The sequence below is a fragment of the Laetiporus sulphureus genome, assembly GCF_001632365.1.
Source record: "Laetiporus sulphureus 93-53 unplaced genomic scaffold LAESUscaffold_16, whole genome shotgun sequence".
Classification (NCBI taxonomy): Eukaryota; Fungi; Basidiomycota; class Agaricomycetes; order Polyporales; family Laetiporaceae; genus Laetiporus; species Laetiporus sulphureus.
Window position 1 is genome coordinate 365,632 of NW_024468525.1, and position 22,751 is coordinate 388,382.

At 55.7% G+C, this 22,751-nt stretch overlaps 11 protein-coding genes across 11 annotated transcripts; 7 read left to right on the forward strand and 4 right to left on the reverse strand.

Moving 5' to 3' along the window:
* Positions 1-841: 841 nt before the first annotated feature.
* On the forward strand, positions 842-1,789 carry LAESUDRAFT_743004 (PHF5-like protein; the record flags this gene model as incomplete). The annotated part of the gene is made up of 6 exons (XM_040911227.1): positions 842-860; positions 912-944; positions 998-1,034; positions 1,091-1,194; positions 1,248-1,370; positions 1,428-1,789. The coding sequence occupies 6 exons, from the start codon at positions 842-844 to the stop codon at positions 1,442-1,444; spliced, it is 333 nt and encodes a 110-aa protein (XP_040765006.1). The 3' UTR covers positions 1,445-1,789.
* LAESUDRAFT_725177 (uncharacterized protein) lies at positions 1,173-1,789 on the forward strand. The gene is made up of 3 exons (XM_040908768.1): positions 1,173-1,194; positions 1,248-1,370; positions 1,428-1,789. Exon 3 carries the CDS (start codon positions 1,457-1,459, stop codon positions 1,628-1,630), a length of 174 nt encoding a protein of 57 aa, XP_040765007.1. The 5' UTR covers positions 1,173-1,194; positions 1,248-1,370; positions 1,428-1,456; the 3' UTR covers positions 1,631-1,789.
* A 451-nt stretch (positions 1,790-2,240) lies between these two features.
* LAESUDRAFT_743005 (uncharacterized protein) lies at positions 2,241-3,046 on the forward strand (the record flags this gene model as incomplete). The annotated part of the gene is made up of 3 exons (XM_040911228.1): positions 2,241-2,577; positions 2,637-2,849; positions 2,910-3,046. The coding sequence occupies 3 exons, from the start codon at positions 2,241-2,243 to the stop codon at positions 3,044-3,046; spliced, it is 687 nt and encodes a 228-aa protein (XP_040765008.1).
* A 247-nt stretch (positions 3,047-3,293) lies between these two features.
* LAESUDRAFT_743006 (uncharacterized protein) lies at positions 3,294-7,470 on the reverse strand. The gene is made up of 13 exons (XM_040911229.1): positions 7,264-7,470; positions 7,020-7,179; positions 5,091-6,969; positions 4,925-5,036; positions 4,748-4,869; positions 4,659-4,689; positions 4,450-4,594; positions 4,160-4,399; positions 4,045-4,107; positions 3,878-3,993; positions 3,766-3,821; positions 3,539-3,705; positions 3,294-3,414 (listed from the first exon to the last, which is right to left on the reverse strand). The coding sequence occupies exons 2-13, from the start codon at positions 7,170-7,172 to the stop codon at positions 3,319-3,321; spliced, it is 3,180 nt and encodes a 1,059-aa protein (XP_040765009.1). The 5' UTR covers positions 7,173-7,179; positions 7,264-7,470; the 3' UTR covers positions 3,294-3,318.
* A 174-nt stretch (positions 7,471-7,644) lies between these two features.
* Positions 7,645-7,833, forward strand: LAESUDRAFT_613668 (uncharacterized protein; the record flags this gene model as incomplete). Its single annotated transcript, XM_040903186.1, has 1 exon — positions 7,645-7,833. A coding segment is annotated over one exon (189 nt), but the record flags the coding sequence as incomplete, so codon positions are not given.
* A 439-nt stretch (positions 7,834-8,272) lies between these two features.
* LAESUDRAFT_725181 (phosphatases II) lies at positions 8,273-9,328 on the reverse strand. The gene is made up of 2 exons (XM_040908769.1): positions 8,894-9,328; positions 8,273-8,840 (listed from the first exon to the last, which is right to left on the reverse strand). The coding sequence occupies exons 1-2, from the start codon at positions 9,245-9,247 to the stop codon at positions 8,526-8,528; spliced, it is 669 nt and encodes a 222-aa protein (XP_040765011.1). The 5' UTR covers positions 9,248-9,328; the 3' UTR covers positions 8,273-8,525.
* A 159-nt stretch (positions 9,329-9,487) lies between these two features.
* Positions 9,488-12,901, forward strand: LAESUDRAFT_678262 (Cl-channel protein; the record flags this gene model as incomplete). The annotated part of the gene is made up of 19 exons (XM_040905678.1): positions 9,488-9,563; positions 9,616-9,945; positions 10,006-10,082; positions 10,138-10,241; positions 10,304-10,353; positions 10,407-10,423; positions 10,482-10,498; positions 10,553-10,660; positions 10,714-10,789; positions 10,861-11,150; positions 11,213-11,344; positions 11,396-11,487; positions 11,555-11,642; positions 11,691-11,761; positions 11,823-11,962; positions 12,012-12,061; positions 12,094-12,439; positions 12,500-12,732; positions 12,785-12,901. Coding segments are annotated over exons 1-19 (2,343 nt in total), but the record flags the coding sequence as incomplete, so codon positions are not given.
* Positions 12,902-13,014: 113 nt separating this feature from the next.
* Positions 13,015-14,444, reverse strand: LAESUDRAFT_736526 (S-adenosyl-L-methionine-dependent methyltransferase; the record flags this gene model as incomplete). Its single annotated transcript, XM_040910696.1, has 9 exons — positions 13,015-13,168; positions 13,230-13,285; positions 13,341-13,447; positions 13,503-13,566; positions 13,639-13,677; positions 13,732-13,864; positions 14,100-14,117; positions 14,175-14,203; positions 14,421-14,444. 9 exons carry the CDS (start codon positions 14,442-14,444, stop codon positions 13,015-13,017), a joined length of 624 nt encoding a protein of 207 aa, XP_040765013.1.
* On the forward strand, positions 14,398-15,137 carry LAESUDRAFT_678266 (uncharacterized protein). Its single transcript, XM_040905679.1, has 4 exons — positions 14,398-14,445; positions 14,505-14,605; positions 14,665-14,738; positions 14,795-15,137. Exons 1-4 carry the CDS (start codon positions 14,443-14,445, stop codon positions 14,923-14,925), a joined length of 309 nt encoding a protein of 102 aa, XP_040765014.1. The 5' UTR covers positions 14,398-14,442; the 3' UTR covers positions 14,926-15,137.
* On the reverse strand, positions 15,098-19,898 carry LAESUDRAFT_699119 (ARM repeat-containing protein). Its single transcript, XM_040906374.1, has 24 exons — positions 19,754-19,898; positions 19,591-19,672; positions 19,441-19,530; positions 19,318-19,380; positions 19,119-19,251; positions 18,971-19,065; positions 18,778-18,917; positions 18,624-18,724; positions 18,483-18,570; positions 18,325-18,423; positions 18,048-18,276; positions 17,609-17,984; positions 17,028-17,543; positions 16,862-16,976; positions 16,739-16,810; positions 16,552-16,687; positions 16,383-16,492; positions 16,161-16,328; positions 16,030-16,099; positions 15,880-15,968; positions 15,605-15,817; positions 15,382-15,536; positions 15,305-15,313; positions 15,098-15,252 (listed from the first exon to the last, which is right to left on the reverse strand). Exons 1-24 carry the CDS (start codon positions 19,763-19,765, stop codon positions 15,234-15,236), a joined length of 3,180 nt encoding a protein of 1,059 aa, XP_040765015.1. The 5' UTR covers positions 19,766-19,898; the 3' UTR covers positions 15,098-15,233.
* Positions 19,638-21,932, forward strand: LAESUDRAFT_725184 (DUF185-domain-containing protein). Its single transcript, XM_040908770.1, has 4 exons — positions 19,638-19,672; positions 19,754-20,259; positions 20,309-20,632; positions 20,687-21,932. The coding sequence occupies exons 2-4, from the start codon at positions 19,807-19,809 to the stop codon at positions 21,485-21,487; spliced, it is 1,578 nt and encodes a 525-aa protein (XP_040765016.1). The 5' UTR covers positions 19,638-19,672; positions 19,754-19,806; the 3' UTR covers positions 21,488-21,932.
* The last annotated feature ends 819 nt before the right edge of the window (positions 21,933-22,751 follow it).

Genomic DNA, 22,751 nt, shown 5'->3' on the forward strand with positions numbered 1-22,751 from the left:
GAGCGCACCTAGCTCGACGTAGTACCGCGGACGAAGGGCGCGTACAGATCATCTTCTCTCATGAACTGTCTGTCCAACGTCGTTCATCCACATATGCAGTAATTTCGCATGAATGTCCGAATGTCCTGTCCGAGAAAGCCCTTGCTCAAACCGATGCCACAGTATCTGCTCGACATCCATCACGCCAGACACCTTCATCCACCCACCAATTTCCGCATTGAGGCACAGCCCAATTTCTTCGACTGTTGTGCTTGGATAGACATCGAAATTTGCGGACGATGGTCCAGACGGGGTCGTCTGGACAGCGATGGATTTGTACCATGTACGTTCGATTCTGGCTTCGCCACTCTCGTTTCGGCCGTCTGTCCTTCAGTTCGTTCCTTGCGGAATGACTTGGGGATGTGAGTGCAGCTTGGCACCTAATTCTCTTCCTGATCCATGGGATAGAATAGATATACGGGAGAGCCTCAGAGGTTCGTGCTTGATTGAATTGTTCACCGTGTCCGTTCTTGCTGCGTGAGTGGGTAAACTCCGAGAAAGGGCTGCATAAAGTGAGGGCTGCATAAAGTGAGGGCACGCAAATAATGCTGCTGTCCAGATGAACTGGGATGAGCAGGACGAAAAGTAACTCGCAATTGGATGGCTCGGAAGTAGTTTTAACTTTTCGCTGAAATACCCACGTGATCGTGCACCTTGATGCTACAGGCGCCGGCGTCCGAAAAGGATTCTTTGCTTACTAAGGTTTTGCCACGTGGAGACTAATGACTAAGCCATTTGCGGAAGGCGTACATCGAGTTCGCGAGTGTTCTGTCCTGATCACTTTGTTCTACCTGCAACCACCATGTCGAAACACCATCCAGGTGAGCGCGATTCATTATATTATGGTAGTTGCATTGCTGACAGTACGTTAGATCTAATCATGTGCAGGCGCCAGCCAGGCATTGGTGAGTATCTTCCAGTCCGGTTGAGTTTCAGTTATTGACCATCATTTTGCTAGCCATTGGCCGTCTATGTGAGAAGTGCGATGGAAAATGGTACGTCTGCGTGACCTTGCCTCATAATGTGGAAGAGTGCTGACGTGTTCCCCCAGCCCTGTCTGTGATTCCTACGTACGCCCAGAGACCCTCGTGCGTATTTGTGATGAGTGCAACTTCGGTACTTACGGAGGGCGATGCATCATATGCGGTTCACCTGGTACGTCCTTTTGACTAATCCATGCTACTTGAATACTCATGGATCGATTTAAGGTATCTCTGACGCATATTATTGCGCCGAGTGCACACGATTAGAGAAGGACCGTGACGGTTGTCCAAAGATCGTGAACCTTGGTGCCAGTCGGACGGACCTCTTCTATGAGCGGCGTCGTCTAGGTATGTCAATCCTGTTTTGTCCTACATGCAGTGTTGACTGACTGTATGCTTTGCTAGGCTTCAAGAAAGGTTAGGCCGTGTAGACGATGCGCCGGTGGCGCCTGTTTACCCTGTTGTACCATTACCCTCTCTGTTATACATTCCTTTGTGCTGTATGCATTCTTCTTGGTCATTCAGTGCAGATCGACCACTTGCAATTGCCGTTAACATCGCTTGAGGTCTCGCGTCGCGTCTTATGTGATGAGTTGTATCCGGCCTGAACGCTGCTTGAACCTTGGTGGCAATGCAGCACGATAGTCCACGTCAGACTAGTACAGTGTACTTCGGGCTGGCAGCTACTCAGTGGTTTCGTTCTCTAGTAGACTTCGTGCGCGGTGTTTTCTTTCTAGAAAAGCAATCAATATATTGATCAATGCTCGTCCATGATGCGGAAGGTCCCTTGGCTTTGAGCTCAGCAAGTCAGTTATTCCCTCCTTCAGTGCGGTAGCCCCGCCAGTCCGACTGTCACCTCTGTTCAGTAGTGTCAATGATTTATGCATATGATATATATAACTGCATGTTGTATGGTATCTTTCCTATAACTTATAGGCCCGCGAACGCAGAGACTTGCCTTATTTGTGTCGAGCGCGTCGCGCCCAACTGTGGCCGCGCAGGCTATGGCCCTCCATCAACATCAAGGTATCTTCAACTTCATAGCTGCAGCCGTTCACCATGTCGGCCAGCCAGCCCTTCTCTTCTCTCGCCCTCTCATCGACCTTCCAACCATCCCTGTCGACAAACTTCCCAACATCACTCTCAAGCACACTCCCAACAAGGATGCCCTCCCTCGCCCCCGGTCAGGCCCCCGGCGAACCATCTGAGCCCCAATCCATGTCTGCAATCCTCCTGGAGCCGCTCGAGCACCTGTCCTCTCTCTCCCAGCAGCTCTTCCGCTCGCTCGGGCTGCCCGCCTCCAAGCCGCCCCCGCCGCCCTTCCCGCCTGCTAGCGCGCTCCTTGCCGCAGATGCCGCGCTCGCTGACGCGGTGCAGCGTGCGCGCGCGCACCAGGTACGCCAACGGCGCATCGAGGCGCTCAAGGAGGAGGTGCTCGCGCTCGAGCGCCGCTGGCGCGCGATCGTGAGCGAACTCGAGGAGGGACGGCGCGAGCTTGAGGAGGTCGTGCGCGAGGGCGAGGTGCGGACGAAAGCTATCGAGGAGGCGAAGGCAGGCAAGTGATGCGTATTGTGTCCATGTTAATGATGCGGTGATGAGCTGACGCGCGCGCAGCTGCGGTACTGTACCCGGAGCTCCTCACGTATGCGCATAAGATCTCCTCCTTCACCTCCGCCCCACCCAACATGCCCGAACCATCCATGCCCGGCCAGCCCCCACCGCCGCTCTTCTTCCCGCCCTTCCCGAACGAGGAGAAGATGCGTCGCGGCCGCATGAACGACGAGGAGCCGCTTGGGCTCCTGGGCGAGACACACTCCGTCGGAAAGCGTGAGTCCGATTGCGATCTGTGCATCTGACTGAGCTACATAACGCTGATGTCGTGTGCAGCCCCGACGGTACAACCCAAATCTGTCGAGATGCCTCCGCACCTCGCGGGCCCTGGTGCGCATCCATACCGCCCGGAACTTCGTCATCCACAGCAGGAGTTCTTCGACTTCGACTTGGACCTTAACCCCGACCTATGAGCAGTTGTATGAAGAGGCATGCAAGTTGCCCACACTAATAACTGCGTTGCCCATAGACCGCAACAACCGACCTGCTCGCCGTGGCCGCCGCCGCGTCTGCTGCAAGGCCCTGATCTTATGGACGGAATCGGTCTGCTGCGCCTGCTATCATTCAGGCCGCGACACTCACATCATCGTCCAGTAGAAGAAGTTGTTTACTACACGATAACATGACAGTAAGAATAGATAAGTAATACAGTCTAATGTGCACTACTAGAACGTGATCCAGAATTCTATAAGATATGGTATATCGGATAGGGAATGATTGGCTGTGGTTCGTTAATGTCAGAAAATCGCCTGCGCGCGGACATACCGCCATCAGTATCGCGCTAGACCGCAAGCAAAAAGAAAAGCCCACGTACTTGAACAAGCCGATATCAATCTATCACATCGTCGTCCGTCCGTCAGCATCAAATGTAACGAAGCCAAGAGAGGGCGGGAGAGGAAACGCACCGGGGACTTGAATATGACAAACACATGATTATCGTTGTGCGTGTCTACCGTGTGGCACACCTCGCACAGGTCGAGCGAGCAGTACCCGCACCGGAACCACTCCCCGTTGATCTTCGTCATACACCGGTCGCATACCGCTGTCGAATGCAGTAGGTGTTTGAGGTACTCTGTTATGCCCCAGTCTGATCAATGTTCCACTTTACTTTGCAAATGCTGTGGAGACTCACCTCTTGGATGGTCCGGATCGAACGACCCATCGGGTGGCCCCGCAGGGATCTTGTATCTGATATGGCCGTAAGATTCAATACTCTCGGGAAACTCTGTGTTCCATGCACGTACATCCGGGGCACCAGTGGGTACTCGACCTGCAGCGGCCTGTCGACCGGCCGAGGAATCTGGAAAAAGACGTGCATCGGGTCATGCAGGAGATATGAGCGTGTCTCGCATGTCGCACACTGCGTAGGATATAAGCGATGAATCCAGGAGAAGAATTCCCTCGGACGCACCAGGTTGAACGGCTTCGGTACGGAAACGCACGTCGCGCACTGATATCGCACACCGATGATACGCTGTCGCATTCGTGAGCAGGCACACACGTATAGATCGTCAGTGCATACGCACCTTATCGCACGCATCGCAGCGCACCCCATGGTCCTCCGTCTCCGGTGCCATCGACGCATTGTCCAGGGAGGATCCTCCGCTCCGACAGCCGGTCCCGATGACCGTGCGGTCGTATGCCGACATAAGTGAGTTCCGCCGGGACTTGACGCGTTGACCCGTAGCGGCATCTCGTCCACTCCAAAGACTCTTCGCTCTCTGGCTGGCAGATTGCAGCTCGGCGGTTGGCAGAGGGTATGGGATCTGTGGTAGTGAGCATTGTGGTTTAGGAGATGCGGAAGCAGATGGCATACCTTGATCATGATATGCGACGAGTTGTGTCCACCATCGGACGAGTCGAGGTTGCCGGGGAGTCCCGCAGATTCGCAGTTCGAGCATATATCTACCGAGTCGCAGATCGCGCAGTGGAAACGCGCGCCGACGATGTCCTGCATGCAACTGAGATGTGCAACAAGTCAGCGTTATGTAATGTTATCTGAGACAAGAGGTAGATATCACGTACTGCATGCATTTTACTCCAGGATGCTTCAACGCTGTCGTAACAGACATTTTGTTAGACGCTTCGCATGAAGTACTCGGCGAAGCACTCACAACGCTCTCCTTCCATTGTGGGCATCATAGGCGCGATGGTTGACGCTGAACCTGCCCTCAATCTCACGTTCTTGTCCGGAACCACAAGGAATGCGTGTGACGGGTGGATCTCGTGCACCTGGCTATATACCCCACGCATATCAACAGAGACTAGTACTGCAGCACGTATAACCATACCTGTAGCACGCCTTGCACAAATTGAAATTCTCGCACGATGCGCACTTGTAACGATGGTTCACGATCGCAGTCCCGCACGTCGAACACGAGCATGTCGAATGCTCATCTTGCTCTAAAAGATGACTATCAACATCGCAGCTCAATAGTGACAATGCTGATCACATACCGACATCCTGCCAGCCCTTGTGGCCCCAGCTCTTCTCGACATACGCATGCCTCAGCTGGCCCTTCTGGGTCGGCGCCGACCGCCTCCACTGGGACATCGCGCGCTGCGTAGCCTCGGGCGTCATGGGCCACTGCGAGAGGCCCGGCGACATCCCCGGCGCGACGCTCATCTCAAGCGCGTGCGTCACGCCCGCGGTCGGGAGACATTGCCAGCATAGCTCGTAGCCCGCGCTAGAGCTCGCGGGCGCGCCGTTCGTCGCGCTTATCATGGTGGAGGACGAGAAGGAGGTGGAGAGTGCGCTGGGCCGCGCGGGTAGGGGAGGAGGTGTCTTTGGTAGTGATCTCGCGGAGAGGGTGGACTGTGAGAGGGTGTTCATGGGGATGGCGGAGGAAGATAGGAGGGACCAGTCGGATGTGGATGGTGAGGGACTTGGAGTGTGCTTATGTGATGCTGAGGAGGGAGGGAAAAGGTGCCAGTCGTGCTCAGTGCCATGTCCATTCTCGAGATCGAACGGTGACGCTCTGTCCTTGCCCTTACTTCCACTGGACTTGGATCGCACATCCTCTTCAGTGCGAGCCTCCACCGAAGGCTTCGGCTGCTTCTCGCCACACGTCGAACAGACGTACCGGATCGTGTCGAGCACGACGCCGCACTGGGAGCAGTGAGGCGGGTTCTGTGGCGGTGCGGGCGGGATAGCTGTGATGTATTGCAACACCTCGGGCGGCACGTCTGGGTGGATATAATTTGCTGGGAAGTCTTCGGCGATTGAGTCGCGCGAGGACGAGGCGTTCGCGGAGGAAGACGAGGCCGATGAAGAACGGTGCAGGTCAGCGCTGTTACTTGGGCCCGGATCGGCCTTCTCCTCTTGGAACTCCTGATGACCGACCTCCATGGACGTCGGCCGGCTCCGTGAAGGATTAGCAGCAATGCTAGAATGGTTTATGTCGGAGGCACCGTCGCTCTGCGACGCTGCATAGGAGCTGCCCGCAGTATATGCGAAGTAGTACTTGCCGCTCGAGTCCTGTTGCAGCGCCAGCTCGCCGCTGAGCACCGAGGCCATCTCGTCGAGCGTGTTCGTTGACGGCTCATACGACTTTTCCGAGGGCGACGGCAAGTCGCCTAGCATTGACTTCATCGTGCGCGCGTTCTGGTCGCGGAGCCACGCCGCACCGCGTTCGGAATGGAGCGTCGACGAGCCATAGCTCGAGCCGGGCTGCTTGCTGTGGAGGTCTTCTTCCAGCTTGAGGCGCTCAAAGACCGCGGATGGTTCCAGCGCAGCCTGCTCGTCTCTGAACGGATCTTCGACAACTGGTACCGGTGCTTGTGAATAGGAAGAATGACCCAGAACGTCCGAATCTAATGTTTGCGGAATGCTGGACACCGTCCCAAGCTCCCATCCATCCCCATTGGTAGACTGCGGTGGTGACTTTGTGAGCAAAGGTTCGCGGCTTGGAGCAGAGACCACAGTCTTTGGGCCGCGCGCACGGAATACATCGTACTTTGACCCCATGTCCTTCGAGCTGACGGTGACAGAGTCGTCCTCCACCTCCTCTGGAGGATGCGACTCGAGGTTGAGCGACAACTCGCTACCATTGCGATTACTGTATTCGTCGAGACTGACTAGTGAAGAGGTGTCTGATAGACTCGGGCCATCATATTCCACTGTGATGCGCACGCGCAGCGTGATCTTCCCTCTTATGAGGCTGCGGCCGGACAAGATGGATGAGGAGGATGACACAGGAGGGTCGTCGTGCACGGGATAGACATAGCGAATGGCTTCCGTCAAATCCGAATCTGTCGCGATGTCTGTTACTTCGCCATCATCGTCGGTGTACGTAATGGCAAACGGGATCGCAAACAGGGAAAAGCATTGCTCTACCTAGACTTTGATCAGCGCACTCATCCGGCATGATCGAGCGCGCCACTCACCCTTTGTCTCAGTAGTTCGTAGGTGCATGTGCGCGTAGAGTTGAAAGTGATCTTCCTGAGGGCTTCATCGTACGTACACTTGACTACGAGCGCTTTGTCCGGACGGGACTCGGTAGCATCGTATACTGACGCGCCATAGTCAGAGTATGACATACGGTACCTAACATGTAATGGCTGCGCATCAGCATTCCCGCCCCAGACGCGAGTTCCACTAATGGGTCAAGTAGCAGTCAAGACACATCACCTTTAGGTCTACAGCTTTGGAGGGGTTATGGAGATCCAAAGAGGTTTGAGCACAATGTTACTTCTTTGAGCACAAGCAGAAATCTTAAGACCGCGAGCACCACTTCCAGCAAACGTCGTCAAAGCCACGAGGATGTGAGCCTATGTGGCCTCCAGATTGCGAGAGTAACGATCCGAGTACCTTTACGAGATCGGCGGCGAGTGAGCTCGGCCTAGTACAGCTCTGCCCGGACTGTGCACAACTAGACGCCCATGACCGCGCTTAGTCACGTGGCCTCATTGAGTGTCTAAGCGCCCATCAGCACTGGCGGTTGCCGGCCCTAAGCCAAGATGGTCCGTGCGCAAGCCCTGATCCCCTTATAAGCAAGAGCGCAACGTTCGAACACCTCATACTTACCTTGATGGCACATCCCCCTTCATCTACCTAGGAGTGTGGGCCGTGGGGGCCACTCATAGCACGGCGACCCTGTCCTCAGGGGGAACCTGCGGTTTGTATGGGCTTCGGCTCATGCACCGTCTCAATATTTCCCTGTCCCGCTTCGGCCCTCGGGCTGGGCGGGCCATTTTTTTTGGTTCTTGCACTCCCCTAACCCTAACCCCACATACCAACGTTTGGCACATATTAGGCACGTGTTGCCACCAGGCGGCAACGCTGGCATTTCCCTGCTTGATTGCTGGGATGATAGTATGCAATGGAGCAGTGACAGGATCCATTGCGATGGCAGATGCAATATGCTGTATCATAGTTTACACCGCAGCGATGGTTTGTTTCGATTGCTGCTACCTCTAAGGCTAATTGCCGAATACATTTCTGCATCTGAAATGATCTACCACTGGTTGAGTAGTGCCGGTTCACTCCCGGCATTAAATTCGTCAACAAGCACACCGGTTCGCAGACCAACGTGCGTGAGTCACTCTCTTGGCTTTGAGGACCCCGCCATCTCAACATCAGCACGAGATAAGGAAAATTCTGTCCACCTGGTTCCGCCATCGTGGCTCACCACTCTGAGCTCCGCACGTAATTGAATGAACATTCTCCATCAACGAAGGAAAGTATATCGGTACATTACCAGAGGGACCTATAATAAGAAGTAGAGTAGGAATACATGCGCGACCAGACTGCTACGGAATCATGCACAATTAGCGCAACAGATATAGCAATATCAAGTATGAAAGTGCCGCGAGAGATCGTACAATGTCCAGAAAAGTCCAACCAGCGGTCACACCAAGTAAACCTGAGCAGCGTCCCGAGCAAAGATACCTTCAAGCGAGTATCTCTGACGACGCGTTTGGAATCCGTAGATCATCAGTGATCTTCTTGCGCGACGCAGCAGCTCTTCTCCATAGCCGAATCCGATGAAGGATTCCTCTGCTCAACTGCGGTTCATCTTTTGGAGGCTTTGGATGCAGCCTGGCGTAGTACTTCTCCAGTTGCCGCCGGAAACCAGCGTTCGGAGAGACAATGCAACGCCTTGAGACGACGAACCCAACGGCTTCTTCCGGATTCATCGGCGTCGTTGCGAGGAGATACGCACAGACGACGGTTGCAGAGCGAGACATGCCCACCAAGCAATGGACCTAGCGTCACGCATTGAGCGAGCCCTCGAAACAACAAAGATCACACGACGCACCAACACCCGATTCTGCTCATTCTCAGTGAGCGCATCCTTTATGAACTCGGTCGTTTCGTCCATGTACTTGAGCAGATTCGCATTCGCCGCATCCGCGACGGGCACATACAGTGTGCGGAGCTGGGGCATGGACTTTGGGAGCTTCGGCGGCTGCTCCATGACGGACACGACGTGCGTGATGCCGAGCGCGACGAGCTGCTCCTCGTCCTGCGCAGTAAAGAGGTTCGCGAGATAGAGGCGGGGCAGAATGAGGGAGGCCGTGCGCCCGAGGATGAGGCGATCGCCCGGGCGGATGCTTGCGGCGGTCTTGACGACGAGCGAGGACTGCGCTCGAGGTGCGCTGAATGCTAACATGTGGGTGGATGAGGGAGAATAAAGAGGGAGAGATTATATGCGATGTCGATTGAGGACATGGCGTTAGCTTGTAATCCCCAGATGGCCAAGCGACCTAGTGCCCGGGAGCATAGCCCGTCGCGGGAGCATAGCCGACGGGCTCGGTAACCCGAACCGGTTCGTAAGGCGCTCCTATAATCGAGCTTGAACTGAACCGGGCTCCTTGCCGCGTGTTGTGGCCCGGCGCTAACGGTCCTCCCGCTCAACTTAATTCCGTGCTTGCTCTCCTGCTCTCGCTGGTCTCGTTCGTCGAGTTGAGCGCACAAGCTATCATGCCGTGAGTGCTATTATCCAACACAAACATCGTTCCAATACATACCACCACTCAGAGGCCCGCTCTCCTGGTTCAAGCACGCAAACGGGCACGACCAACCCACCGCCACCGACATTGAAGATGCCGAGCAATTCGAGCTGCTCCCGGACTCCTCCTCACGCGCTTCCCCGTACATCCGCACGCGCAAATACGAAGACGGCACGACGATCGACTGGCTGCGCGAAGAGGCTGCAGAGCGCAAGCGCAAGCGCGAGCTGGCCACCCAGCGAGGGTTCCGCGGCCTGCGTGCGCGCGTGGTGGACTCGTGCAGCATGTGGCTCGTCATCATCCTTACGGGTCTCGGTATCGGCGTCGCGGGTGCGTGGCTGGACGTGCTGGTGCGGTGGTACGTTGCGTGTTGTGTGCTGAGTGTGAATACATCTCTTGACCCGGTGGCTATATGTAGGTTGAGCGACCTCAGAGAAGGCCGTTGCACGTATGACCTCTTCTACAACCAAGTACTGTGTTGTAGTGGGCTCGACCGTACGCTTTATATCCTTCTATTGCTATCGAGTGCAACTGAGAGTTTTGTTCAAAGCTGGAGAGGTCTGTACCGAATGGCAGACCTGGAGTGAGTATCTGCACGTCAGGAGCATACTCGGACAATCGATCCTCCAGTCGTTCATATACACGGGACTTGCAGTAAGCGGCAGAGTGATCTTATGTATGTTCGCCAATACCGACCGTTGATGCAGCCCGTCTAGGTGGCGTTCGCAGGAAGCGCTGCTGTTCTGGTGAAGACATACGCGCCATAGTAAGTACTACATCCCCATCTCTTATCTTCCCGATTACTGAGAGTACGCAAAGCGCGTTCCACACTGGAAGTGAGCATCCATGTGCCACCCGTTCACATGTATTCTGACGAGCAACCACGCCCTTTAGTCCCAGAAATCAAAGCCGTGCGTAAGGCATATTCTATGGGATTAACACTGGCTAAGTTCAAGACCTCCTAGATTTTGAGCGGCTATGTGCTGGACTCGTTCCTCAGCTCATGGACACTGCTCATCAAAGCGCTGGGCCTGGCACTCGCAGTCGCATCCGGTCTGTCGCTCGGCAAAGAAGTACGTACTTACCAGAAAGTCTCACTAGACCTGCTCCTTATATTTACCCTCAGGGCCCGCTAGTCCATGTATCCTGCTGCATGGCATTCCTTCTTTCCAAGATGTCCCGAAACGTCTACGGCAACGAAGGTACCTCTTTCATCCACTCACGCCCCATCCCCACTCGCGCCCCATCCCCACTGATGCCCTTCTCCGGACAGCCCGCAAACGCAAGATGCTCGCCGCAGCAGCAGTAGCCGGTGTCTCAGTCGCCTTCGGGAGCCCGCTCGGCGGGGTGCTCTTCGGGCTGGAGGAGCTCGACACGTTCGCGAGCGGGACGGACGTGATGTGGCGCGGGTTCGTGACGTCCGTGATTGCGGCGATGGCGCTGCAGTACGTGGACCCGTTCGGGACCGCGAAGCTCGTGCTGTTTCAGGTGCAGATCTCCGAGGCGACGACGGTATGGAGGGCGTTTGAGCTCGTGCCGTGGATGCTGCTGGCGGTGATTGGAGTCAGTGTTGTTGTTATCGACTTGTGTGGGAAGTGGCGTTGATGCTGACTGGGGATGACAAGGGTTTGCTGGGATCGCTCCTTATCAAGCTGAACGCGGCCGCAGCGGTGTATCGGCGGAATAGCATCCTGAATAACTGGCCGACGCTTGAGGTCGTGGGGTTTAGCGCGATCACCGCTGCTGTCAGTTATTTGGTATGTCCTCCACATGCTTTCCCCCATTTTTCTTGGCCTCATCGACCACAGGTAGTCTTTCTGCGCGTCCAGACCTCAGAGCTCGTCGCGAATCTCTTCACGGAATGTGATCCGGCAAAGGGCGACTTCCATGGGCTGTGCAAGTACGTTGGTTATTAGAGCCATCTATGTACTCTCTTGAACTCATGTAACGTTCATCGTTCTCTACAGCGCGACGGCGATCTGGGCGAATGTGTTCCTCCTGATCCTCACCGCAATGACGAAGATCGCCCTCACCGCTTGGACATTCGGCATGATGGTGCGTCACTTTACCATCATCCGAGGCAAATATCTGACCATTTCCTAGATCCCTGCGGGTATCTTCCTCCCCACCATCGCGATCGGCGCTTGCCTCGGGCGCGCTGTAGGGCTCATCACGTACGTCTCTCTTACCGTTCGCGCGAGTCGGCTGATTCTTGACTCGACGCTCGAATGACAGGCAGGGTCTGCACCGCGCGTATCCGGGCGCGTGGATATTCTCGTCGTGCTCGCCGGAGCCGACGGTAAGATGTGTCTCGCCGGGGTTCTATGCTGTGATCGGCGCATCGGCAATGCTGGGTGGCGTCACGCGAATGACTGGTAAGCAGTCTGATACTCCTCCCTGGCGATGGCTCATATACCATATCAGTCTCGCTCGTTGTCATCCTCTTTGAGGCGAGTCACCGCTTCTTTCCTCTTGTCAGTCTCGACGCTGAAGTCGCAATTCACAGCTCACCGGTGCGCTCTCGCACGTCCTCCCGATCATGCTCGCCGTGCTGGTGTCAAAGTGGGTCGCGGACTATGCAGGCGGGAAGGAGGGCATCTTTGCGCGCTGGATCGAGCTGCATGCGTATCCCTGGGTGCCACCGCTCGCGGAGTTCAGGGACCGTGGGGAGACGGCCGCGAGCGTGATGCGCGGCGCGGCAGAGCTCGTCGTCCTGCACGAGGGGGAAGCTGGGTTGGGGTTGGGGGAGCTGGGGGAGGTGGTTAGAGGGGAGAGGTTCCATGGGTTTCCGGTGGTGTGTGGGGAGAGGCTGGTGGGGTATGTGACGAGGGAGAGATTGAGGGCGTATATCGGTAAGCGTATTGTTCACTGGCTTTGGGAAACGGAGAGATTGCTGACCTCATGGGACGCAGAGCCGCTTCTGGAGGAGGACCAGGCGTCGGGCGTACAGAGACGGTGCACATTCGTGCCGAGGAGGCGAGACGGCGGGGGCTACAATGACCGTGGAGATCGCATGAATGCAAACGGAGACAGCAGTGCTGCGGACACAGAGCTCATTGACCTGAGCACGCTCCTCGAGGAAGCGGTGTTACAACTCCGCCCTGAGATGCCGCTCGAGCTCGTGGTCAGCATGTTCCAGAAACTGGTAAGCGTCTTCCTCGGATATCTATTTAGACCTTCTGCTGACGCGCACGCAGAACCTGCGGCACGTCCTGCTGTCGAAAGCGGGAAAGCTAACGGGGATGGTGACTAAGACGGACATTGTGCACCTATTCACGGCCGACTTTGCGTACACGGGTGCACTGGCGAAACAGGTGGACTCAGACTCGCATTAGACTTTATCGGTACCATCCGGTCGTCGAGGAGCAACTCTGCTAATTTATTGTACGCCATTCTACATGTTTGCTACTGTATTTCCGAACGGGTATCAAGCGGTGGTCCTGAGAATGTAGAGGTAGTAATGGAACGCCTCGCCCAGAGCGCGCACCTCGAGAGTGGTATTTGGGCGAGTGAGGTAGCGCCGCCGGAAGTGGGGCTGGCCGAAGGTGAGATAAATGAACGTCCCGCCAGGGCGGAGCACCCTGGCGTTCGCACCGGTGATTATCAGCCCAGTTCGAGTATGCATCGGGCATGGAGGCGTACCGGAGGACCTCGTCAACTTCGCGGTCGCAGCTTTGGACGACCTCTTCGGGGGGATCCTAATCTGTGGTTAGGGCCAGCGGCGCACGTGTGCTAGAAGGAGACGGGGCGCACCCAGACGTCGCCTTTGGCGGTCATCATGGCGTCCATTGTGCCCTTGTCGATTGCGATGTCGAATGAGGCGGAGGGGAAGGTTAGGGAGCGGATGTCCATTTCGTGCCCTGCGGGTGAGTGGGGGTTAGTAGGAAAGGAGGGGAGGAAGAGGGAAGGGCGTACATTCCATCTCGGGTCGCGTGGAGGCGTAGCGATGGTGCATTTTGGAAATGAGAACGCCGGAGTACTGGGTAGGTGGGAGGGGAAGTGGGCGAGGGAATGAGAATGAAGCGACAATGCGAAAGGGAAAAGGACATACGTCAATGTTGACGATGTTCCTATATCCGTCATCGTACATCTGCATCGCTGTATGAGAAACGTGAAGCAAGGCATTTGGAAGCTGGAAGCGCACCTCCTCCGAGAGCTTGGAGTTGCCGCATCCGAGCATGAGGATGCGTGCGCCCTTGTCGTGGATGAGTTCGCGGAAGATGGGTGCAACGTCCGCGTAGGACTTGAACCAGTCAAACGACGCGTTCTCGGGCTCCCTTGCGCGATCCCAGCGTGAGCGACGTGCGCCTTGCGCCCACAATACACCGCTGACACTACAAACACGATACAATAAAATCGCACGCAAAAGTCTGTAAAAAATCTTCGGGTAATTAGTTGAAACCGTGGAAGAATAGATGAAACCGCGGATAAATAATGAATCGGGATTTTGTACAGACTTTTGGGTGCGATTTTATTGTACCATGTTTGTAGTGTGATGAACAACGCCCTCACTGGCTGTATCGCCGGTCCCTGCGCAAATCTGCGTTCGCCTGGTTATACGAGCTAGTATTCTGCGAGTGTGCTTACCAATACTCCTTGGTGCCGTATGCCTCGTTCTTGTCAGGGAGGACGTCCATGTTCGTAATGCGGATGATGGCAAGGACCGCGCTGTGAGAAAACGAAGCGCGTTGGCGAGCATCCGGAGCGGCCGCGATCAGTTCTTTAGTCGGCGGATCACATGCCCACACGTTTAAGGCGGCAATCCCGAGCCCCTGCCTTGATCATTGCGCAATTCACCGTCGCCGTCGCCAACGCCCACATCCACCCGGACACCGCCTCCACCAACGTCAACACCATGGTAGGCATTGTCCACGATACCTCGCACGACGACCAGATACTGAAAGTTTCCCTGCACAGTCTGCCTACCCCGCGTACATCATGGGCACCCTCTGCATCGTCGGCGGCATCACCGGCTACGCGCGCTCGCACAGCATCCCCTCTCTCGTCGCAGGCGCCGGGTGCGTGTCCGCTTCTCTGCCGTAGCTAGGACTTCCAAACTGACCTGGTGAACTTTCAGTGTGGGAGCTCTCTACCTCTTCAGCGCGAACCAGATCCGTACTGCGGCGCCCAATGGACTGGAATACGCGCTCGGTGCGTTATGATGTCTCTACTTCATCCTGTTCCGCCTGGCTGACAATGCCCTGCAGGTGCCTCTGCTATCCTCCTCCTCTCCTCCCTCCCTCGTGTTGCCAAGGGCCCCGTCCCTGCCGTCCTCACCGCCACCTCCACTGCCACCATCCTCTACTACGGCAAAAAGGTCTACGATATCCGTTCATGATGTGCATGTACGATAGCTATACCCTTACATGGTGGAAAGAGGGCTGGACGTCTGTACGAAGTATTGTATGATATGCTGTGCTGTGTTACTGCTGCTGCTGTCGAGTTGCTGCATCTTGTGTAATCCCTGCGCTGTGATGTATACAACGAATATTCTTGGCTTCGCAAGCATTGTGCGAATTGGGAAGTGGCGCTTCCGTGATACTCATATCTAGTAGGTTATAGCCTGCGATACATGCGCCAAGGCACTTTCTATCGATACACTTTTGACCTGATCCATCTTCGCAGCTCATCTCCAATCTTCAGTTCTCAACCGCTGCACTTGAACCTGCAGAGTGCATCAGCAACAACTCTTCACACCCAGCAAGAGCCTCACTCACCAATTCGTCCTACAACGCACCTCCACCCATCAGCTCACCACCCCACCACCACAATTCACCAAGAGCAAACCACTCACCTCGCCTCGACCGCCTCCCTCCTCACCACGCGCTTCGGGTCATCCAGTGCCCTTGCCAGCTCGCGCAGCACCCCTGCCTTGTGCGGGTGCAGCACATCATAACGCACCGTCCCCGGCATCGCCGCCAAGAACCTCAGCGCCGCGACGCGCACGCGCTATTCGCCCGATACACCATCAGCACACCTGCCACAGCACACCTAGGAAAGGGAGGGGAGGGACGTACCACCGACGGCATCTCCACCACGATGCAGTTCCTGAGCATCGTCGCCACGAGGCTCGACGCGTGCTCCGCGATCACGCCGTCCGCGCTGCTGACCTTGCCCTTGTCTTTGCTGTCCGCGTCCTTCTGCTCCGCCGCAGCGAGTAGCGTATCCATCACGCTCGCGCGGATCTCCGTGTCGGGGAGGTCGAGTCCGCGCAGGAGGAGCGGCATCAGCTGCGGGAGGGCGGGGTTCAGCCCATGGCCTACGAAATCATGCAAGAAAGAGGACGACACACCATGCTCATCTGATGTGCATATATCGCCCTTGGCACGGCCTTGATGAGTGACGTGAGGGCGACGAGGTACGCGTTCTGCTGCGTCGGATCTATATGAATGGTGCGCACTATCAGCCTTGCTAGCGACGTCCATCGGCACGATGGGCCTACCTGCAGACGTCTTGGCGCCCTCTACGATCCGCGGCAGGACGGCATTACAATATCTCTGAGCGTACAGTATCTGTGCGTGTTGCGGAAATCCTCAGCCACCAGCCGAGCTTTAGGAAAGCTCCCGCACGTACCTTGATCACTGCATGATTCCGCTTCGTGAGCACCTTGTCCGCGCTGACGACCCGGCCCAACGCCCTCGCGGCATCCCAGCTCACCGCCTCATCGCCAAAAAGTGTGAACAGGCGCTCCGCGTGCGCCATTGCTCGCGCATCGCCGCGCACCAGCTGGGCCTTCGTCATCTATCTGGCGTTCAAGTCGATCCCTTTATATGAAGGAAACATGAGAGGACGCACCCATGCCCACGTCGCGAGCGCCTCGCGTCGCTTTTCCGCAGGAAGGCTGGACTCTGCGATTTGCGCCGCCCAGAATGCGTCCAGCCTGTCATTGAGGAACGTTTCTATGCCTGCACATGCACATGAATGAGTACGCGAGTTCCAGGTGGGCGATGTGTCTGTGACGCACCTTCGGCGTGCTTGTTGATGATGGATGCGAGTGAGTGCGTGATGGCATCGCGCTGCAGGGCATTGTCTGCATGCTGGACAGACCATTGGAGGAGGGTGTTGAGGAAGGCAGGCTCGGAAGGTACTGGGAGCTTGACCTAGAGTTGCTTGGGTAAGTGACGGATGTGGGGGAGATGGGGTATGCTTACCTCCTTTCGCATTGCGATAATGGCCGCGGAAAATAGGGCGAGGAGGTTCTTCTGCACAGATGGTGCGTCCGCCTGTCCCCCAGGGTCAGATTTATTCTATCCTACGAGTTGGATGCGACTCACGTGAAAGGGATCGAACCGTCTGTCGGACGGTATTTTCTGATGACCCTCCGCGAGCTGCTTGACGTCGCCCTGCAGATATCCTGCAAACAGTATCATTACAAATGTCTCCTGCCGTCTTCAGTGTTATCAGCACTCATCCTGTCAAATCGTAACCACACCAACTCACTGCCCAGGCAGCGTCTGCATGACTAACGTAACGATCTGCGCCGCAACAGCCACCAACCTCGGGTCCGTCGCGACCATATACGTCCCATCTGCCACAAGCGCCGAATACACAAACAGATTGAACACCCGCGGCACCAGTCGGTCGATATACTTAATTACGTCCGTATCGCCGCGTTCGACCTTCGACGCAAGCACGTCCGCAAGCGTGCGTAGCACCGAGTGTGCGTACGCGGCGCTTGGCTCCGGGTCTGCCTCTGCCTCTGCAGGTGCAAGTGCAGGCACGCAGATGAGGTCGAGCTTGGTGAGCAGCCGTACGACGAGCGTCTCGAAGAGGTCGGGCTGCTTGCAGAGCTTCGATAGAGACGCGAGTGTGCGCCAGCACTTGATGCGCTCGAATTGTGCCTTGCGCGGAGGAGCGGTGTCCGGAAGGGAGGCAAAGAGGAGCGGGAGCGTCGTCTCTGTGACGTGCCGGGGCGCGAAGGAGGAAGTGTCGACGAGCAGGTCGAGGGCGGACTCTCTGGAAGACGATGCATCAGAACAAGATGAGATAATCGGAGGATGCTTGTGCATGAGATAACCGACCTGACATCATCGTTCTCCTCTCCCTCGCTCTGCAACAGCTCGTTCACGTTATGCACCGCGAACGCCAGCTCCTCGTCCGTTAGCAACCCTGGCGTGGTTACCATACCTTTCAGGCCGTCCAGCGCAGGCTGCGCCGTGGACGCGGTCTTGAGACCTACCGTCAGGACGCCCAGGACCTCGTCTTTGTACGATGCTAGCGGGACGCCGGACTCCTCGGGCAGGACCTCCAAATCCTTCTGCATCGAGTCCCGTGCAGCCGCGATGAAGTCGGAAAGCAGGCGCAGCGTCGGGGCACGGTTCGCGATCTCGTCAGGATCGTGGAAAAGCTTGACGAGGTGCGGTGTCACTCGCGAGAGGGTGTACTGGGCGACGGAAGCTGTGAAGGGAAGCTTTGTTAGTACAGAGTGGAGCATATTCGAGGAGAATGTAATGTACTAACGAGTAGTCGCCATGAATGCGCAGAGGACCTTGATCGCAGGTTTTGCCTGGCTCTTCTCCGGCTCTCGAAGGATCTGAATGCACTCTTCACATGCCTCCTTTGCCAGACCTTGTAAGTCTTCCTTGTCCGATTGGTTCTCACTCTCATCGGTAGAGTAGATCGTCTGGATTAGCACCTGAGTCGTCTTCAGTGCTGCTTCTTCCGTTGCGCCATCTGTCGGTTGGAAAATCTGCGGGACGTTAGGAACTTCACAAAGGAGCGTACGTTTCACCCATACCTCGAGCTTCAACGCATTCCAGAGCTTCCGAGCGTTGTTTCGTGCAGTAGCTGGGCCATAAATAGGGAGACATGAGTCCATCGCTTGTAATGTGTCTCTCTTCGAAATCACTGTTGTAATTGATGCCTTGAGCTGTAGAAGGGGTGCAAAGCGCTTACCTTTGTGATCGGAGAGCCAGCCATCAGCTTTTCGAGGAACAAAGGAATGGCTAGCGACCCAAAAGCTGGTGTCGCGTTTAAGCATCCGCTATGCAAGACCATCTACGTCTAGCACACATGGAGAGAGAGAAGGCCACGCACCTAAGCGCGGTTTTGAGATCGTCCGTTTTGATACCATATGGATCGTCCGGCGGTGGTCTGAATGTAATTGGGAAGTAGCAGAATGTGATGTTGAACAGATCCTGGATTTAAGTTTCAGCATCGCCATCTTGGCTGGGATCTGAGGATGACCGACTTCGATATGAGCGGAAATGTCAAACTCGAGCAATAGCACGCGATTGATGGCGAACGCTAGGAGCAGGTTTCGAGGATCCTTCTCTCCCTCTGCAAGCGAGATGTAACCTGCGAGAAATTCCTTGCCCATGCTCTTCAACGCTGCGATCATGAGGTTAGCGATGTTAATATTGGCTTTCGTGGCAAGTACTAACCATCCCGATGCTTTGCGACGAGTGTGTCAATAATCTTGAACACCAAGAAGCGTTGAGATTGTACAAGGGCTTTCATTTTAACATGCTGTATAAGTCTAGCCCATCTGTTACCTCATCAGAGTTCTGTAATAACTCCAACACCACTCACGCCTTCACCACTTCCACCGCATCGGTGGAAGTAAAATCCGGCAGGGCAGTTAGGGAGACGAGCCCCTTCAGAGCAGGAATGATTGTCTCCGTGTCTTCAAGCTTCCCGCAGTAGAAGTTCACTAGGACGCGCACTTTGAAGCAATGCATGCGTGAGCCGAGAGAAGAATCTCACTTGCACCGGCGCGAGATATGCGCACCCGACTGCCGGCCAAGTTTCTCTGGTGGACAGCGTCCTAGCACGAGAGACAACAGTTCAACACCTGCCGTTTAGATATGATGAATGAGCGCACAGGAACAGAGGTATGGTGTTTGTGAATCACCCTTGGTCCGCATTTCGTCTTCCTCGCTCGTGAGGTACTCCCCCAGGGCCTTTACGACATCCAAAAGTCGAGAATTACCATTGCTTATTTCTAATACAAGCATCAACTTCAGTCACATCTCACATCCGTTCATAAATGAATTGGCCGTACCAGATACGATGGTATCTATCTCCTCTGACCTTTCCGATGCTATCCATGTGCGGATCGGGCGCTCCAAGCTCTCCATGCTGATCTACTTTCGTGCGCAAAGGTCAGAACGAACCGAAGCGCAAGTCAGGAGGGAAAGTCGCGATCGAGAAGCGCCCGATCTCACCTCAGCCTGCATCCAACAACCCGGAGGACTGTGCAGCGTACCGCTCGCATTTCATGGTCGCTCTGGCCTCCTCCGGCACCAGGGCCCTGCTACACAAATGTCCTAGACTCTCCGCCCGCCTCTCCTCCTCCTCCCACCTGCGTTCCGGCCGCAAAGCACCCGACAAAATCAACTACAACACTCGGATATCTTTCGACGACGCCCCTGATGCTGAACATGTCACATACAAACGCGTCACCGCGAACGATCTCGAGCACTGTCACGAGCCACCGCGCCGCGTCAAGATGCTCGTCCGCGATTTCATAGAGGACTCATTGTACAATCCGCATTACGGGTATTTTCCTAAGCAGGCGGACATCTTCACCGCCATTGAACCTATTGACATCTCAAAGTTGGATAACGTCGTACACTTCCAGGCGGAGGTGGCCGAACGGTACGCAGCATATGGTCCCGACGGTGAGGGACCAGGAAGGCAGATCTGGCATACACCAACCGAGTTGTTCAAGGTAAGTGTGCTGCTCATGGCTCTCTCCGTCCCGACTGATGTGTCGCAAGCCATGGTACGGCCGCGCCATCGCCCAATGCCTTGTATCTGAGTACCTGCTCAAGTATTTCCCTTACGAAGATTTCATAATATACGAGATCGGCGCAGGCAACGGCACGCTCGCGCTCGACATCCTGGACTACCTGCGCGAGCGGTACCCCGAAGTGTACGAACGCACGCGTTACAACATCATCGAGATCAGCGGCAACCTCGTGCAGCTGCAGCGCAAAAAGCTGTGTGGCGTGCACGACTGCGTGAACGTGGTGCACAAGAGCGTCTTCCGCTGGGACACGCTGGAGCCCTCGCCGTGCTTCTTCCTCGCCATGGAGGTCATCGTGAGTGCACCGTCCCTGCGCCGCTGAATCCTACCAGATAGTGCTTCCTTCCAGGACAACTTCGCGCATGACATGATCCGCTACGACCTGCGCACGCTCGAGCCGTACCAGGGCCTGATCACGATCGACGCGCACGGCGACTTCAGCACGTACTACACGCGCGTAACCGACCCGCTCATCGCGTCCTTCCTCGCGCTGCGCCGGCGGCTCATGCACGCGCCGCCCATCCCGCGCCTGCTCAAGCTCTCGTCCACGTTCCGCACGCTGTACACCAACCTGCCTTTCGCGCCGAACCTCTCCCCACCGGAGTACATCCCCACGCGGCTGTTGACCCTCCTGCGCACGCTCCGCCGGCACTTCCCGCGGCACCGACTGCTGCTCTCCGACTTCTCGTCGCTGCCCGATACGATCGAGGGCGTGAATGCACCCGTGGTGCAGACGCGGTACCGGAACGAGACGGTGCCGTGCACGACGTTGCTCGTCAAGCAGGGATACTTCGACATATTTTTCCCGACGGACTTTGAGAAGTTGCGGGACATGTACGAGGACGTGCTCGCCCAGCCACTCCAGTTGTCGGCTGCACAGGAGAACGTGCTTCCTCGGTCGCCCCTCTCGACAACCGCGTCGCCACTCTGGCTCGACAACAGCTTCTTCTCGTCGTACCGCCCGAAAAACGTCAGGCCGTCTACAGATGGCGCTCTGTCTGCGAGTGGGATCCCGGCGGGAGAGCGCAAGTCTGACGTATTCACGCATGCGGAGTTCCTGTCGACGTACGCGGACTTGAATAAGACTCGCTTGCGGAACGGGGAGAATCCCTTGTTGGAGCTGTATCAGAATGTCAAATTCTTGTTTTGACCGGATACGAGAACGGTTCACTTGATATAACAGTATTGATGAGTGCTCCGTGTAAGATTGATAAACTAGCACTGACCAGTCCGGCTGCGGTCTTGCAGAGAGGCCTCCATGCAGAGATGGGGGCTTGGTGCAAGGGTGTTGGGGCATGAACGATCCAGATGGCGGGCGGTCGATTTCAGGTCGTCCGGACTCAGCGAGGAGAGGTGATTCACCATCACCTATTCATTAGAATGGTAAAGGGGCCGAAAGAATTTTCGGACAGAGACGAGAAACTTGGGTTGCGGAATAGCTTGGCATGGGCCAGGGACACCCTGGGACACCGGCAGGGATAAAAACATACGTATTTTCAATATTGAAGAAACATCGTCTGGACCATGATTATGGGCATCCTCGATCTTCGTATTGAATCATAGAACTCGGAAGCCGAAATTTTACCAAAAAATGCACAAAATACGGTCATTATAAGAAGATGTAACGTTTGTAGGAGCGCGGGAGTGCAATCTCCGATCCTAATGAGACGCGGTGTGACAGGCTGTGACTGACGCGTCCGACTCAGCCACAGACGCGACAGGGGCCGGACTAGCCCCTCTTCCCCGAGGTACGTCTGAACCTTATCTGGAAGTATTGTCTCACGCGCTATGTTTGAAAACAGCGTTGCATGAGCGGACGTGTTGCACTTAGGACAAACTAACGGTCTGCGAACCATTCCAATTCGACAACATTACTACCAGCTCATTTGCACCAGCCGAACGACGGTAAACCTTCGTACGCATTCAGGCCGCGGAGGATACAACACAATACAACACATTAATGCAGACTTCAAAACATCACGACTTCGTGTTATGAAGCGTTCCCTGCTAGAACGTTCAGAACCACGTGTGCTTTCTCACACGTACTAGTCCACAACGTGGACGAAGGCTTAAGTATAGAATATACCTAACGCCTCCAATAGTCACACAGACTATTAGCAGGGTTTATAGTGTGGTCAAGCCTAGTAGACGATAGAGCAGTGAGGTCCTCACTCTACCCTTGCTAGGCCTTGGCCGCTACAGCTACTGCTCGTTCACCCGCAGGTTACTAGGTTCGCTGTTCTGACTCTAGCAAGCGTACGAGCTTACTACCTCTTGAGAGCGAGTACGATTGCACGAGGGTTCTAGAACTGAGAACGTTCAGAGTCACAGGTGGAAGAGGTTATCTTCCAGCTGCTGCTCCGCCCCTTTATATAGTCGCAGACCTATAGTCTGGGGTACTAGTACAAGGGGTC